This window comes from Falco punctatus (genome assembly GCF_963210335.1).
Source record: "Falco punctatus genome assembly, chromosome: 4".
Classification (NCBI taxonomy): Eukaryota; Metazoa; Chordata; class Aves; order Falconiformes; family Falconidae; genus Falco; species Falco punctatus.
The window spans coordinates 55,597,930-55,614,356 of record NC_137583.1 but is presented as its reverse complement, the minus strand read 5'-3'; the positions used below and the strand labels follow the sequence as shown (position 1 = coordinate 55,614,356).

The window sequence follows — 16,427 nt, the reverse complement described above, 5'->3', positions numbered from 1 at the left end:
TCATTGTTCAGAATACAGCCGCTTGTCTCAAGGCTAATGATGTGAGGCTTTGGATAGAAGAGTGTAGAAAGCAACAGCATATTTTCACAGGATACTGAGTTATGAAGTACCTTGCTATATATTCATTTATATATTTAAATATCTATTTATTTATTATAGGGCTTGGGGGTACTGGTGGATGAAAAGCTGGACATGAGCTGGCAATGTGCGCTTGCAGCCCAGAAAGCCAACCATATTCTCAGCTGCATCACAAGAAGCGTGGCCAGCAGGTTGAGGGAGGGGATTCTCCCCCTCTACGTCATTCTCGTGAGACCCCACCTGCAGTGCTGTGTCCAGCTCTGGAGCCCCCAGCATAAGAAAGAAGGACATGAACCTGTTGGAGTGAGTCCAGAGGAGGCCACGAAGGTGATCAGTGGGCTGGAGCCCCTCTGTTGTGCAGGCAGGCTGGGAGAGCTGGGGCTGTTCAGCCCGGAGAAGACAAGGCTCAGGAAGATCTTATTGCAGCCTTTCAATACTTAAAGGGGGTTTAAAGATGGGGACAGACTTTTGAGCAGAACCATTGTGACAGGACAAGGGGTAATGGTTTTAAACTAAAGGAGAGTAGATTCAGACCAGATATAAGGAAGAAATATTTTACAATGAAGGTGGTGAGACACTGGCAGAGGTTGCCCAGAGAGGTGGTAGATGCCCCATCCCTGGAAACATTCAAGGCGAGGTTGGACGGGGCTCTGAGCAACCTGGTCTAGTTGAAGATGCTCCTGCTCATTGCTGGGGGGTTGGATTAGACAGCCTTTAAAGGTCCCTTCCAACCCAAACCATTCTCTGTTTGTCTGATTCTATATTTACAGGAATCTAGGGGCAATGGTACAGGAAAATATGTGTTCCAGTGAGTTGAGAGTTTTGGAGTATGTCGCTGGTTGTGCTGGCCAAAACCAGATAAGATGATCTGGGAGTTTATGCCTCCCACTCACTGCACACACAGAGACCCCCATAAAAGCATTAGCTCCAGCTCTGCAGCAGGGGGTTAGACACAAAGAAGCAATTAAGGTGAAAGCAAGCATACCTCTCTTTGGCCTTCCTAATGAGTAAATCAAAAGCCAGGTGTATGGTGGGAAATTACACATAATGACCTCTTTATCTGATTTGAGAACAGACCATGTTTCAAGCCCAAATGTCATTCCCTGACTGTATCGCACCACCAGCATCCTGAACTGCTTGGTGTACAGGGTGTCATAACTGGACTTCCACAGTTGGAACAACAGCAGCAAATGAAAAATAAATAAAAAGCAAAATTCCTCAGCTGTTGACTGCAGCTTGTGTCCGAGAGGGGCAGAAAGAGTTTCTGATTGTTGGTAAAGAAATGACACTCTGCTAATTATTTCCATCAGATGACCTTAACTGTATGGTTGAATACAGAAAGCAGAAAATTTGAAAAGCCATTCTTACAATTTGAGAAATGCTGAGATCTGAAAAGGCAGAAAAATCTTACCAACTGTTTCTGTACAGGTGGCCTCACTGAGTCAGAAATGGAGCTCTATAAAAGGGTTTCTAAAATAGCACTGGTAAAACTCAAAGTAGCCTTTCTGTCAATTTACATTTTTTATTCTCGCTCTATCCATACAGCAGTATTTTTCCCCTGGGATGTGCAGAGCTACTATCTTCTGATTCAAAGCATGAGACAAACAATTAACATTAACAATCATCATAATGTGCCAGCATGGTTGAAAGCTAGCTAAACTAGTTAAATCATCTGCATGGAAATAATTGCAAATGATAAGTTTATTAAAGAAGCTTGGGAACCTTCTATTAATTCATGTAGTATTCCATTAATAATGATGTTCAATTAGGACTGCTGTCCCAAAGTCTGTCTGAAAATAGTTGGCAGGAGAAATCTGAGCTCACTTTGCTGGAGCCCGTCCCATTCCATGACTGCTAAACAAGCAGGGAGGAGAATCACGGACAATACTGAAAAAAATATTTTGCCCCCTTTAGTCTTTTCCAGGACAGGCAAAGCCCATGGACAAGCCATAAATGGCATGGAGTGGGAAGAATACCTAACAGCAAGTTATTTCCCAGGCTCCGTGCCTATCATGGTTTACTTGCTCTTATCCACATGGAGGTGTCCCCTGAGGTCCTTATGTCTTCCCCTGTGTGCTCATGTTCAATCAGTGCATATATTCTGGTACTGCTCATGCTTACAGATGGGAAAAGCAGCTGGAGAGATTGGCAGGGAAAATGAGCTTCTTGGGGGCAGTTGCCTGGGGGAATATAAATATTCCCACAGGAAATGCAAGGGGCAGTTACACGGGAAGAACAAAAGTCTGGAAGAAAATAACAGCTTTATTACGAGGACAGGGGTGAAATGCTCAGGTGAAGATGAGAAGCAGCAGCTTCCATTACTGTTTAGGATGTGTATAGACCCTAAAAATAAACCCATTGTAGAACCATCTGTGCTTCATTAAGCGTTTTCCAAAGCTTCTTTCTCCTGCCTTCAAGCCAATTTTTAAGCACAGTATGCAGGGCACTGCCTGCTTTAGACATAAAGGCTTAAAGCACTGATGTTCCTAGGGTTGGAAGGGTGCAGCCAACACAACACAGAAGAGGACCACAGGCAGGACAGCCCCAGAGCAGGACCACTGTGCTCACTGTCCGTGTTTCTGCCCAGCACTGTCCGGCTGTGTAGCATGGTGAACAGGGCTCAAAAACGGCCCTCTGCAAACTACCCATGAGCACACTAACAATTGATATATATTTGTATGTGGATGGATGGCTATAGGACACTACATCAGCCTGTCCTAGTCAATGTACAAAGAGAAATATTGTCCCACAAGAGAACTTGTGGTTAAATACAGGCTAATTGAAACCCAGTCACTGGATACTCCAGTCTAAGAATGTGGCTCCTATCCCAGCTGTGCAATCAGGTCTTCCACGGGAGAAAATTTCTCAGTTACTTTCACAGGAATAACAAAGTCAGATACAGATGACTTCATTTAGTACAGCATGTGATCATGGTTTAGCTGGTTGAAAAAAGACTTGGAAATCTGCTCTAATTTGCTTTGCTAAATGGAGGTCAGATGTCAGTCATTTTTGAACCAAACAGGAACTGGGGCTATAAAGTATATTTTAGCAGAAGCTACCTTGCAGCTCAGGTTTTAGTACTTTAGTACCCCATAACAATCTAGCTTTAGAATAGCAGGGACACAGTACAGGCGCTACAGCCCTCTGGGGTTTATCTAAGACGTTGCCCTGTTGATGCAGGTTGCAGTTATCTGTCCAGAGTGTGGAACAGTGAATGTTTCCAGCAGAGTGACCATTGCAGCTGGACTGCACAAATCAAGAGGCAGGACTTCAGAAACCAGACACTGGGAGCTGGTAGTGGTTGATCTGGCTTACAGCTACTGCTCGGGAAATACAAGAGTGCACATTTTGTCCTCATTCATAATCCCCTAGTGGGATTATAAAAAAAAAACAACAACAAACCAACCCCCCCCAAAAAAAAAAACCAACCCAACCCTGAAGGAAAATTAATTTAAATGACCAGCTGGGGAATTCACAGGTTATGTTTTTTTGCTCTTAATACAATTATACAATTAGCAATGTTTACTAAATTATCTAACTTTGCAGATACTGTGTAGATAAACTAAAGAGCAAAGTTTGAGGCACTGAAGGTGCTGTTCATGCTCTCCTTGGCCTCATTTCCACCAAACATGGTGTAAAATATTTCATTATTTTCGAGTATTTGGCCAGGAATTCAGGAAAGACCATATAGGATCATTCACAGCCTGCTTCTTCCAAATATTCATTCCTGTGCTTGGTCCAAATTTGTTAGCCTTATCATGCTCACTGTGCGTGCAGAAATGTTTCCAGTTCAACCTGGGCATGTCCCCAAGGAAGCTGCTGTTTCCATAACACGCAGAGGCAGTCCACATGCTAGCAGGAGTGTACAAGCCCCATTTAGGGGCGACACAAATCAAGGATTTTCCACCTCTCTTGTGTTTTACTTGACAGAATAATGTGAAGCAGCAGTATTCATCTTTTCAATTAGACAGAAGAGAAGGTGGCTGGGTGCTGACCAACTACAGTGGAGTTAGCGAGGCATGTAGATTCCTTGGATGAAAACCATTTATAGTGAGTAACTCTAAACATTTAGGCTTGAAAAGATCTTCTCTGATACTCCTTCCCAGAGATGACTCAAGACTCCTGAGCATGATTCATATCTAAAATGTAAAGCCCAAACTTTGCTTTCTTCTTTCCTCTGAAATCTTGGAAAAGTTGCAAGTCTTGCTCCACTGTTCCCAAAACCATTCTGTCATCAAAAGGAGAACAGAGCACAGACGTGTTTTCGCTGATCACTCAATATACATCTAATATGGCACAGAGCAAGTTAGCATCCATCTCCAAAAATAATATCTCATGGCTAAGATCTTGGCAATGACTGAAATATACCACTAGGAACATACTTCAAGCACAGGATATGAAGTGGCCTCCTGATCCTCCAAACCTCAGGTCAAGAAAGCAATTGAGCAGAAATCCTTCATATATTCCTGAAACTCTAGTTTAACTCCAGGTTAAGTTTTTCCTCTATTACATTGCTCCTGGACCCACTGCTCTGTGGGTTGGAAATCATCCTCTAATATCCATGTAGAAATCTATCTGTAGAGTATCTATACCCATCTCTTCTTGCACTGACATTGCCCTTGATTGTAAGAAGCTCTTCAGTTTCTAATGTTTATCCAACAGTCATGTATTTATAGGCAGCAATAATAACTCCTTGCCAGCCTTCATATTTCTAGGCTACAATATCACTATTTCAGACACACCTTCTGAAAACTTCCACATTTTAAGAATATAGCCTGTGGGCACACTCTTAATTGCTGATATTATTCCAGGACTTCATGAGGACTCTGCTTTCCTCTGTGGTTTTAGCACTAGGTAGGGTCTATACAAAGAGCCTAAAGAACAAGTCATAGATGTGAGATGGGTGAGTAAAGGCAGTGGGAAGCAAAGACACCAGCCTAAGGATAATCAGTAGGAGATGTGTTTCTGTCCTTTACCTGAGTTTGCAAGAGGAGACACTTCACACGGTTTCAGGCAGTACAGGCACTTCAGATGTTTTATATTCAGAGAATACCACCTCATTGCATGTATGCTTATTTACAGAGCTACATCACTTTCCTTCCTGCCTTGCTTTGAGAACTTTACTATGAACTGTTACAGGGTGGGACAGAGTGCTGTCTCCAAACCTACAGCCATTGTCTCCACCGAACACATGCTCTGCAATTTTTTATGATTTACAATGAAGTTTAAAAAATACCATGTGTCTGAATCATTATTTAAGGCTCTGCTGTTCTAAATGACAGATGGAATAGACTTAACTAGGCTAGGTGGAAAGACAGGAGATGAAGGGGAAAATGGGGCACTGACATAAACTCATGAGTTCAGTTAGCTGGTGCCCTGTCCGGGAACTGGTTCTTTTTCCCGGACGACAGAAAGGCATGAATGGGAGGACTGTGCCTTACACGTGGAGTCTGCTTTTCTCTAGTCACATTAGATACCACATGACTTTTAAGTGCAAACCACTACTAATTGCCCAGATCACCTAACTACTTGATATATCCTCAGTATCTAGGCTCTGATAGGTGTCAGGTCACTTTGCTCTATGAAACCTGCTCTGTATGGATGCTCTATATTTCTTCTGACAAGTTTCTACAAATGGTTTAATCAAACTCTTCCATTATGACTAACAGAGACCTGCAGCAGCAGTCTCACCAACAGTGTGCCAGACTGCAGATGGACAGGCAGTTCAAAGGAGCTTGGAACAGGGGAGGATAAAGGAAAGTAGATCTTTCTCTCCTGAACCTGCAAGATGGCTAAAGGAAAAAAAAAGGAAAACAGAAGAAAAAAAAAAAAAGTTACTATGTTGTTTCAAGAAAAAAATGTTTCAGTCTTCTGGGGGAAAAGAAATGTGAGATTTAGGTAATCTGGCTGTAATCACGAGAATGAAAGGAGGCACTGCCTCAGGCCTATGAGAAAAAAACCCAGATGTTTTAAAGGGGAAATAGAAAGAGGTAAATTTGGAGGCAACAGGAAAGCGAAGTTTCCCTCAAAACCTTGATTTGCTTTCATTGCCACCACACCAAGTGACAAAAGATATTATGCCAATGCTTGTGGGTTTGGTTTTTTTAGAGCTGCCTTTACTGAGCCACCTGTGCAGAAAGACATGTCATTTTTAGTCTTCAGTCTATCTCCCTTTCAGCACCATCCTTTATTGGACTAAAACCTCAACAGGGACTTAGATGTTTCCCAGAAAAAATACCTGTCTTGCCATATTTCTTCTTTGGTCACTACTGCTCAAATAAAACATCTCCTGATTGAATCTAGTCAGGCCAATGCTGGCTGTTGCCAGCACATTGTTTAATAAAAAGTCAGGAGTGTCACAAGGGACTCTTATTCCACATCAGAAGCTGATATAACAGCACACTAACAAGGAAAAAGCCAGGACAAAGCAATTTGAGTTTCTGCTTTATCAGCAACAGTAAAGGAAAAATATGATTCAAAAGAAAAAAAGAAGTGTTTTAATCCTTCTGCCTTTTTTCTTCTTTTCTTTCCCTTCAGATTGAATGGTATTGCTGATAGCAGGATTCCTCCTATGGAAAATTTCTGCTTTACTAGTGTGAGAGTGTGATTATGTGGGATGATGAGAGGCATGTCAGCAGGAACTGCCTGTGTGCACCTGAGGGATGGATCAAACCTTCACTATTAATGAGAACATACAGACTGTGAGATTCACAGTAGTGCAGATATATTTAACAACGAATGCCCTGTGATGTGCCCTGAGCAAATCTCTCCAGATCCGGCACTGGAGATCAATACAGATCTACAGCACTTTTGTTTTATGTACAAATTCCTCATTTTTCCTTCTTAGCATAATTCTTTTTGTTAGTGTTAGTGTGCTTGTTTTGTTTTGCATTGTAAAGGCAGCACAACTGTCATACTTTTAAGACCATCTACATTCAGACCTTGAGGAACTATCCTTGACTTAGATCTTTAGGAGCTATCTCAAATAACTCATGGCTGTTCAGTCAGCATGACAACAAAAATCAAGCCCTCTCCCATAAGCTGGGCTTCGCTTTTTATTATTTAGGTGCTAAATGAAATGTTTACTGGCTTATTTTTCATTGCATACCCAAGAAAGGGTTGGTTGGTATGTGACAGAACTAGAGAAAACAAGGCTTCACAGTAAAAGGGAGTCCGTGGCTAAGTTCTCCTCCCTTTGCCATTGTATTGGGGTCTTCTGGCAGCACAAAGACAGATGGCAGATGATTTCACTGGTTGCTGCTACATCTGAGATTTCTGACCCTCAAAATGTCTTTTGGTTCCTTAGAGTTTAGGACAGTAGAACATTTCTACTGGTGTGGAGGGTGGGCTGTGAACAAAGGACACAGGGCTGCATAAGGAAACGAGGAAGACAGGAACTGGGGACAAGATGACATAGGATAGATTTGGATGAAAAGGTACTAGATCCGGTTCTTTCCCCTTCCCAATTCCACACAGCTGAGGACTAAGCTTCCCATCAATGCAGCAGGCTACCTGGGCTGGGGCAGCAATGGAAATGGTGAAGCTCATCTTCAAAAGCAGAACACCCATCTCACTAGTTGATCACCAAAGCAATACTCTTTGCCATGCCAACCAGATATTTAACCTGCTCTCAAAACCTCCAGTGTGAGACATCCCACAGACTTCCTAGGCGTTATGTTCCAACATAGCTGGTGTGCTCCAGTCTCTTCCTTCAGCTAAGACTGCCTTTGGGACTCCATCTGCACTGACAGAGTAAAGGAAAATTAAGCAGGTGAAGGGTGAGAGCATAAAAATATGGAGCAGTTGTAGAACTTGAGCCTTCATAGAGGTCTCCTCTATTCTCACCCTCAGTGGATACTCATGCAGTGAGGTATATGGGTGGAGTGGGGCAAGAATAAGGAACTGATAGATTTCTACTTTGGGCCAAGATGTGGGACTATCAGATCTAGCCTTCAGGGTCTTCTATTGTTTTTTTTAAGGCAGGAATTATCTAAATTCTCTCCTTTCTCCCAATTAGTAGATGCTTTATTCCATCCAGACTAAAACACGAAAAAAAGCGCCAGATAATAGGACTCAATTATCAGAACTGATTTGTTCTTGGGACACTTTGAAGAGGTAAGTGTGAAAAAGATGTGCATAACCCAGAATTTGTATAGGGGAAATCTGTAATGCACCATGAATCTGGACTGCCTTCACTGGAGCATCTTTAGAATTTTGGAAAAGTGAAGTAACTCTACAGACACTGAGGTAGCTCATGCTGTTTAATGCTGGCTGGACACTAGATATTTTTTGCATGGTACAGTGGGAATTTGAAAAGATGCTATCTTAATTCACAGCATGTACAGGGAAATACTTAACTGCTGCAGTCATTTTTAATGCTGAAGCTGACTGCAAAATTAAGATTTTAAAGTCAAAGTTTGGATACCAGAAGCACAATTTAAAAGAGATCAGATAGGCCGTCTCTGTGGATGAAGCTGGATACATTTATACCATATTATCTAATTATTTTTGCATTATTTACTTAAGGATTTATAAAAGATTCAGCGTCAAAGCAGGGAATATAGTTACAATGAATAATTTGCATTCTTTATTCCATGTAAATTATTTCAGGTCTCTAAGCACTAGGGAATTGACATTATATGCACTGTAAAAATGTTGAAATGGAAGTTTAAACTGATGCACCATAAATGTTCCCATTTAATGTTTTAAGCTTTTTTTCCTTCCCATTAGCATAGATTCTTCTGTTTATAGATGCTGGGGCGAAAGAAGATTCCTGTCGTTAATAAGAAAGACCCTCTTAGGAATGCTCAAGAGGAAGACTTAGCATAAAACTTTGTAGGGATGGTCCACTCTAGGAAAGCAATAATTCTTTCACTCAGGGCACTGTTAATCATCACTTTGCAATCCCGGGAGGGGGTCCTCTACCTGTTTCTCCTCTCCTACTATTGTAAGATTTTTCTCAAGGATTATCATTGCACAGCACTTAGTGCAGTCCATTCTAAGTTCAGGTGGAACACTCCTAGGAAAGACAGCACAAATAGTACAGAAATACTACTCAGATAATCCAACAAATAATACAGACATATCCAACCAGGCCACTCCTATTAAACTATATTCCTGGAACTCAGGCTGTTTACATACAATAGATATGATGATTGATGCACGTCTACCCATTACTTTCCACTAAGTTTCCTTCCCTGCTGTGCTTTCTCTTCTCCCTGTAGCCCGAATTCTTCTTCACAGACTTTCTTTCACTGACATATCCATTTGACCTGACAAACTCCCTTCTGTAGCACTGAACCAGGGAAGTGTTTCTATGCAGTTTCATTGATTTGCATTCATCATTTCATGGGCACTGGTGAAGGTAAAGCACCTCTAAAGATGCTTCTCTTGTTATCTAAGAAATCTTCCAAGTTCTTCAATGAAGAAAAATTGACACTGACCCAAAGCAAAATGGGAAAATTTCATTCTGTCTCCTTGGGTCCAGATCAGGGCATTACCTGTCAGGGAATGCAATATGCCTTATGTTATCACGCACTGCCTTACAAAAAGAGAAAACTTGCCCCCAGAACCTGCAACCTGAAACACTCAAATCCTGGTTTCCCTTAATGAAGCATTCTGTGCTCACTGAATTTTTCGCTGCATCAATAAATCATGTACAGTCCTCTTCCTGAATACAAATAGGCTTTTGTTCCTATGGACAGAAGCCACCAGACAGCTCATCCAATGCATGAGTCAATGAAACCACATACATGCTTGAGAGTGTAAAAGCCATGACCATTTTTCAAGACTGTACACAACCTGGACAGTGTTATTAGAGGGCTTGAGTAAACGGTAAGTGTCACACCCCCAACCAAGTTAGAAGCATGCAAACAGATTACTCACCTCAAGCACAAGAAAAGCATAAAGGCAACTATAAGGGCCCCTACTGATATACAGTGCCCCAGGTAGTTTATGATGAGAGCAATCTTGTAATGGAGCGCATACTTCCTCTGGAGGTAAAGAGATAACATGATTAAATCAGCATGACTCTCTAAGCACTGACATTAAAGAACAGTTAATCAGTTTAGGAAACAGTAATTACTTTTCTCGACTTAAAATGATGCAGTAGCCCCAGGGCTGATGCTTATGTATAAACCAAACATGCTGCCCAAGCACAGAAGTACAGGCTTGGTTTCACTTCACTTTGGGATTTGTCCACAGTTTCTTACAAATTTTAGCAAAAAAGTTATTTTTCCCCTCCCCCTTTTTTCCTGCAATTTCCTTGGGATTTCTTATTTCCATTATTATGCTATTTTAAAACTTCGTCATTTTATGGTGAGAAAGCTATCAAATCCACATCATTTCACAGTCTCAAAAGTTATAAAACATTACTTATTAGGAAACTGCATGGTCTTAATGAACCAGGTTATACTACTTTCCTACTCAAATGGTTTGGCTTTCATACAAAAATGAACCAGCTGTCAGTCAGAATAATAAGCCCTTTCCAGACAGGTAGATTTTTCTCTGAGGTACATTCCTTACAAGCTACGATCCTTATCTTTCAAATTGAGGGCAGAACCAGTACAGATTGGAAGACCTGGAATCGGGTGGTGTTCTTTCAGTTTTGAGAGTGTGACAAACCAGAGATCCTATTGTTTTTAGCAGCAATCCAAGTATGTGGTGAAACTTAATGTATTCATATCTATTTCCTAGGATGCTGGGGAGATTATGGTAGGTTCTTGATCCTATAAACAAAAAATTAAGTGCAAAAGTGCTCCCACATAAATCAGTGAATTTAGTGATGTGACCAAAATTTGACCTTGAAGTAACTGAAACATTCTTTATTGGTGGGCTGCTGCTGGCTTCAGAGAAAAGAGAAGCATCTCCTCATTTTGCCTGATGGATAGGAAGAATCTATTCATAATTACTATTATAGAATACTATTCAGATAAATACTCAGGCTGGTTAAAAATCAACAGATGTTTGTTTCTTAAAGAATACTCACCCACCCCACCCACCCTGAAAAAAAGATATTTATTTATTTGTTTTGGCATTTGTTTCTTTTCAGGTTAAGCAGATCTTTCCCTACTTTGGGATGTTGTCCTCCTTCAGAAGAACAAGACCTTTGAAAACTGACCACCTAAATTTCCTCCTTTGTGTTAAAAATATAAAAGTAAAATCCTACAAATGCCATCAGTTTTCTAAATTTGGTTGAACTTCCTTTCTTTTATTTTTTTCTAACAATTTCCCTTAACATTGTATTCCAGTCAAAGGAATTTGTCAGTGAATGAATGTTTGGATGAAGCTATAAGCAGCAGCTGTAGTCAATCTGTTCCATTGTTCTGTGGAGATAGCATCTTCCAGCACTTTGCCAGAAAGCAAGCAAGCCCTCTTGGAATCAGTTTTGTGATGAAACCTGCCTATATCTTCAGCACACGGAGTAATGTGCTGTTTCTGGAAAGAACTCAACCATGTAAGGTATTTTTAAGTCTATTATAAAATCCCCTGAAATAAACTTCCCCATGTGCAAGCCCATTTTCTGAACAGCCTTGAGGAGAAAAAAAAAAACCCAACAAACAAACCTACAAAATCTGAATTCCATAGTGAAGGTTATTTACTGTTGTCACAAAGACACCTAAAGGGGAAGAAAACACACTTGACCTGATGTACCTACCTGAAATGCATTGTACTGTTCAGCTAGTGCACTGGCAAACTGCCTTGCTTATTTATGTTCCCCGCTTAATTCACAGAATCACAGACTATCTCAAATTGGAAGGGACCTATAAGGACCATCAAGTCCAAGTCCCTACGTCTCGCAGGACAGCCTAAAGCTAAACCATATGACTATGAACGTCATCCAGAATTGCTCATGTAATGGTAGAAATCTGGAAGATGACAGTGCTTCTCCTAGGCCAAGGATCTTGCTTTTTTAATCTGACCCTTCAGCTCCCTCCTTTGGCTCCTAATCACTGTTCCAACTTCACTCAAGATTTAAGAAGGCATGGTTCAAAACATGAGAAAATTCAGAGGGAAAAAATATAATTAAGCTCCTCTTTGACACACTGATGCTGAAGAAAAAACAGTCACAACTTCTATTTTTCCTGTTGCTGACACTAGCAAGGTTTCCTGAAGGCAAATTCATATATCATAGAAACAAGAACTGCCTCGTTGCCTATGAAAAAATAAGCTGACAGGGTGGCAAGATCACTTTCCACCAGCCTACATGCAATCTGCATCCCTAGTAGAATTGGAGACAACACCTTCGGGGCTGAAAAACACGTGCCCAGAATCAGTCATGTGTTGGCCAAAGCTCAGTTCATGTAAAATGCTTGCATAACCCTTTTTTGTCTCACCCTCTTGAAGACATACATTTAAAATGGTAACAACCTTCTACTGTTATTCAATATTACTCTGCTTCCAGGATGATGTTTCACTTTGCTAAAATGCAGATTTAAATCCTATTTAGGCTTAGGAGAAGGATCATTATATTACAAAGGAGACAGAAAGGAAGATGGTCTGGACACTATTAGCCTTGCTTTCCAGACCACAGCAGGTCACATCACCTCCTGCATGCCGTACCTTATGCATGACAATCATGTTACATCAGGCAGTGCAGAGTTGTCTTCCAACAAGCTTCTACCAGGGAAGCTGAGGAAGCACAGCTTATGTCTTTACCTGCACCAGCTTTACAAATCTAAGGCACACTGGGATCCCTGCAACCAGATATCAGGCTAATGACAGAGTCATTCTCTCCCGAGGACTTTTTCCTTTCCTTTAGCTAGGACATGACTGCTAACCTGTCCAAACCAAACCAGCTAATGATTTGAACTAATAACTACCTAATGACAGCTCTCTTAGCTCTCCAGATGACAAGGATCTTTCTCCCTCTAACAGAACTTCTAACAGGACCTACAGTGCTCACAGCTCAGATTGCCCTGTGAGGCTCTACACTCCATTCCCAGTTCAGCCACTCTAGATTTCTCCCTGTTGCCAGGATGACCTCATCAGCAGTACAGTTGAAAGACACCATATCTCCTCTCCAAAGACTTTCAGAAGCAACTGGGAAGTATCTTTGTCATCCAAGATGCCTCTGAATTCACCGCGTTCCTGGTCGGGGACAGCTGGGAGCTGGGTAGCTGTGGCTAACGTGGCTGTGCTTCTAAAGCAGGATACACTAACTTAAGCCCAGCATGGTGCTAACTCAGCTACACAGCTTGAAGCCACCTCAAAACATTAGCAGAACCAAATGTATATCCAGCTGCCATAGGCCACATAGAGAAGACCAATGTTCCTAATTTATAGCTCTTCTTGGAGGTTGAGATTTATTATTTTTTTTGCTGCTTGAGACTCTCATTTGTTTTGTAACAGCACAGATTTGTGACAGGTGCAGCAAAGGTCCCTTTGACACAGGAGCTTGTAGGCTGAGTAGAAGCTTCCCATTGTTTGCACGTTATGCCATCAAACAGCCAGTTGGATCAAAATTATTTCTGTACCTGATTCCTGTGCCTGGAGAAGGAGCTAACTGGTTGCTCAGAGGATGGGATGCAGTCTGACGTTAGGATACCTACATCTGGGTTTCTACCTAACATCTGAACCAGTATCTGAAGCAAGGGCTCCAACCAGTTACAGAGGCAACTAGTGCCCCTTGAGATCCACTCGGGAGACTCTGTGCTTCCTAGTTGGTCCTGGTGACTGGCTTCCTGTTGCTGTGCTAAAGGACACAGGTATTGCAGAAGGCCTGTGTCACACCTGCCAGATGCACAGACATACACTGGGACATTTTAAACTACACTGTGTAACTACATGCAGGCAACTAGATCCCAGCCAAAGCGGGAATCTAGGAGAAAAGTAGTCCCAGAGCAGTTTTACCAACTACAGCCACAGGTCTTGACCACAAGTAAAGCAATGATAGTCCAGTGAATGTGTGTTACACGAGTTTATGCCCTCTAAGACTGACCCACAGCTGAAAACCCCTAAAATTTCCCTTGCGACGTTACTGACACTCTTATAAAGCATGTAGCACTGGGGTTGATCTTGAAAAGTCCTGTTCCTGTCCCATGCATCAATCACTGCATTTGAAGTCAAACCATGTAATTCTTTAGCACTCTGGCTGTGAGTGGCCAAGCTGGAAAGTAGTGTTGTTTTCTGTATTAACAATAAACACAAAACACAGGGCATACCTCCTGGCTGATGCTTAGCATCTGCTAGGATCAGCCATTAAATAACAATAGACCCACATGTATGCTTGCATCTTACCTTTAATCAAAATGGAGGATTAGGGAAATCCATGAGGATTATTCTTTTTTTCTTTTCTTTTTTTTTTTTTTTTTTTTTTTTTTTTTGAGATCATGAAGCAACCCAAGTATTCATCTGTAACACTGAGCATTATTAGAGATTTCAAAAATATTCTCAAATATTAATATTTGCAAAGCTTGTCACAAATCTTTAAAGATCTAATAAATGAGTTTTTAAGCTTCTGCAAACAAGGGTGGGGGAACATCTGCACTTTCATCTGTTTAAGGAACATGCTATTTAAGAGGTTTTAAGCTATCGCCATAGCTGCAAAGTTTTTAGAAGCAAAAACAGAGTAAAGGAAATAATCCTGTCCTCTAGTCACAACACTTCTCCAGCCTCTTCAAATAAAACTCCTCTGTATTTGCTTGTGCAGAGACAGCAACTGTTCAAGTCATGCAGACAAACACGTAGTGGCATTAAAATGCAGCAGCATTTTCCTGAGCTGGTACAGCAAACTGCTACTATCAGCCCCAGTTTCCCATGCCAGCTAAATCACACCAAAGATTTTGAGTCTTCACCTGGTTCTGTTCCCCATTCTCTAAACCAGCACTGGCTGCTATACACCCCATCTCTTGCTCATTTTTAAGAGGGTGGCTTCACAGAAGTGCAAATCCCTTTCAGTCGGAGCTGGTCTGCTGCCAAGGTCTGCTGTTCCCTCAGCCGCAGCCACACTTTCACCCCCTTTGCTTGCGCTGGCCCCAGCGCTCCTCCAACAGTGCAACAAAATAGTTTAGGGAACTGATTCATCCGAAAAATGACCTAGCAAAAATATAGTTTTTCATTTTAAGTGGGAAAGAAACATAAGGAGGGGCTGCACTGGGTTGGTCCCAACTTAGGTCAGCTTAAATCGCCATGGGAGCCTCTCCACTATGCTAGACCACCACAAACACGTATCAGACCCTCTGGATGGCAGTCATGTTATGGTGCACCTGTTTCTTACTTTCTAGAAGCCTCTAAAAAATGTAGGGGGGTGTGTGTGTGTGTGGTGGGGGAAGGTGGGCTAGTGCTCTAGCCAGTGAGTAAGAGCAGGCCTTCCTCAGCAGCTGGTATGTAGTTATCTGTTCTCTGATTCACTTGTCAAAGCCCACATTCAGCAGCTACATGGATCTCACAGGATGGATGCTGGGCCACAGCCAAAGCACATCATGACTGTTTTGGGTACAGCACTAGTCCAGACAGTTTCCGAGTACTAAATTTGGATGAGCTCTGCAAGCAGCCTTCAGCAGGTGAGAGCTTGTCTTCCTCCTCTCTCTTTGCAACTGGCATGGCACAACTCCAGTGACAGAATGAGTGGAATGAACCCCAAAACTTAAACAGGCCTGAGCTGCTGGGCTCCACCTTGGTTCTTAGAGGGGAAAGTCCCCCCAGCAGAGAGACAGCACAAAGTCTGTGTGTGCTTGTGTCCCACCATAGCGCTCAGAACAGGAGGAAGAGAAAGAGAACATGGCATGAAAGGCTTAAGGGTTTAAACCGTGTGAGGGTGAATGTCTACAATTGCCTCCAAGGAAAGTTTGACAAGAAAAGGACTTTGCATAATGACTTGCAGCCTTTCTGAAGGAGCTTAACCCTCTATGCTAATTTAATTATGTAAACTCCTCTATAATGCAAGACTGGCTCAATCTTTTAAAGACAGCTGGGACCTGACTCTGCTTTTATGTATTTTTCTGTTGCTGCCCTCTAACATATTTACTGAAGGTGAAATGACATTGGGATCTGGAAAAGCCAGTTGCTGATGAGAACGCAGAACTGATAGGTACAGGGTAGAATTAGCTGGTGAAAGCTTATTTTTCAGTGCCAAAGAAGCTTTTGGTCTTATTGTTATTATTACTAACATTTAATGTAGCATCTGTAGGCTTTGAACAAAGCTAGGAATGATCTGCATAAGCATACATCATCAGCAACGGAGTGCAATAAAGCATCCTTTTTAAAAAAACATATGATTAGGGGATATGGAGAGAAGGTAAGTGATTTGCCTGAATTCACAAGGACCATTTGTTGCAGAGACAGAAATGGAACCTGTCTCAGAAGTCCCAAATTAGTATGTTAACCTTAAACTTCACTTTGCATTCATG

The 16,427-nt window shown here is 41.8% G+C and overlaps 1 protein-coding gene across 4 annotated transcripts in view; it reads right to left on the bottom strand.

Moving 5' to 3' along the window:
- The window catches only part of CRHR2 (corticotropin releasing hormone receptor 2), a 181,796-nt gene that overhangs the window by 74,505 nt on the left and 90,864 nt on the right, over nucleotides 1-16,427 (bottom strand). For 2 of the 4 annotated variants that reach the window (XM_080387707.1, XM_080387708.1), the window contains one exon: nucleotides 9,964-10,070. The exons of 1 other annotated variant lie outside the window; for it this stretch is intronic. In XM_080387707.1, coding sequence (XP_080243833.1) covers nucleotides 9,964-10,070 — 107 coding nt within the window. Of the gene's footprint in view, nucleotides 1-9,963; nucleotides 10,071-14,316; nucleotides 16,417-16,427 lie in introns of those variants that run through there. One more of the 4 variants, XM_080387709.1, reaches the window with a different exon arrangement.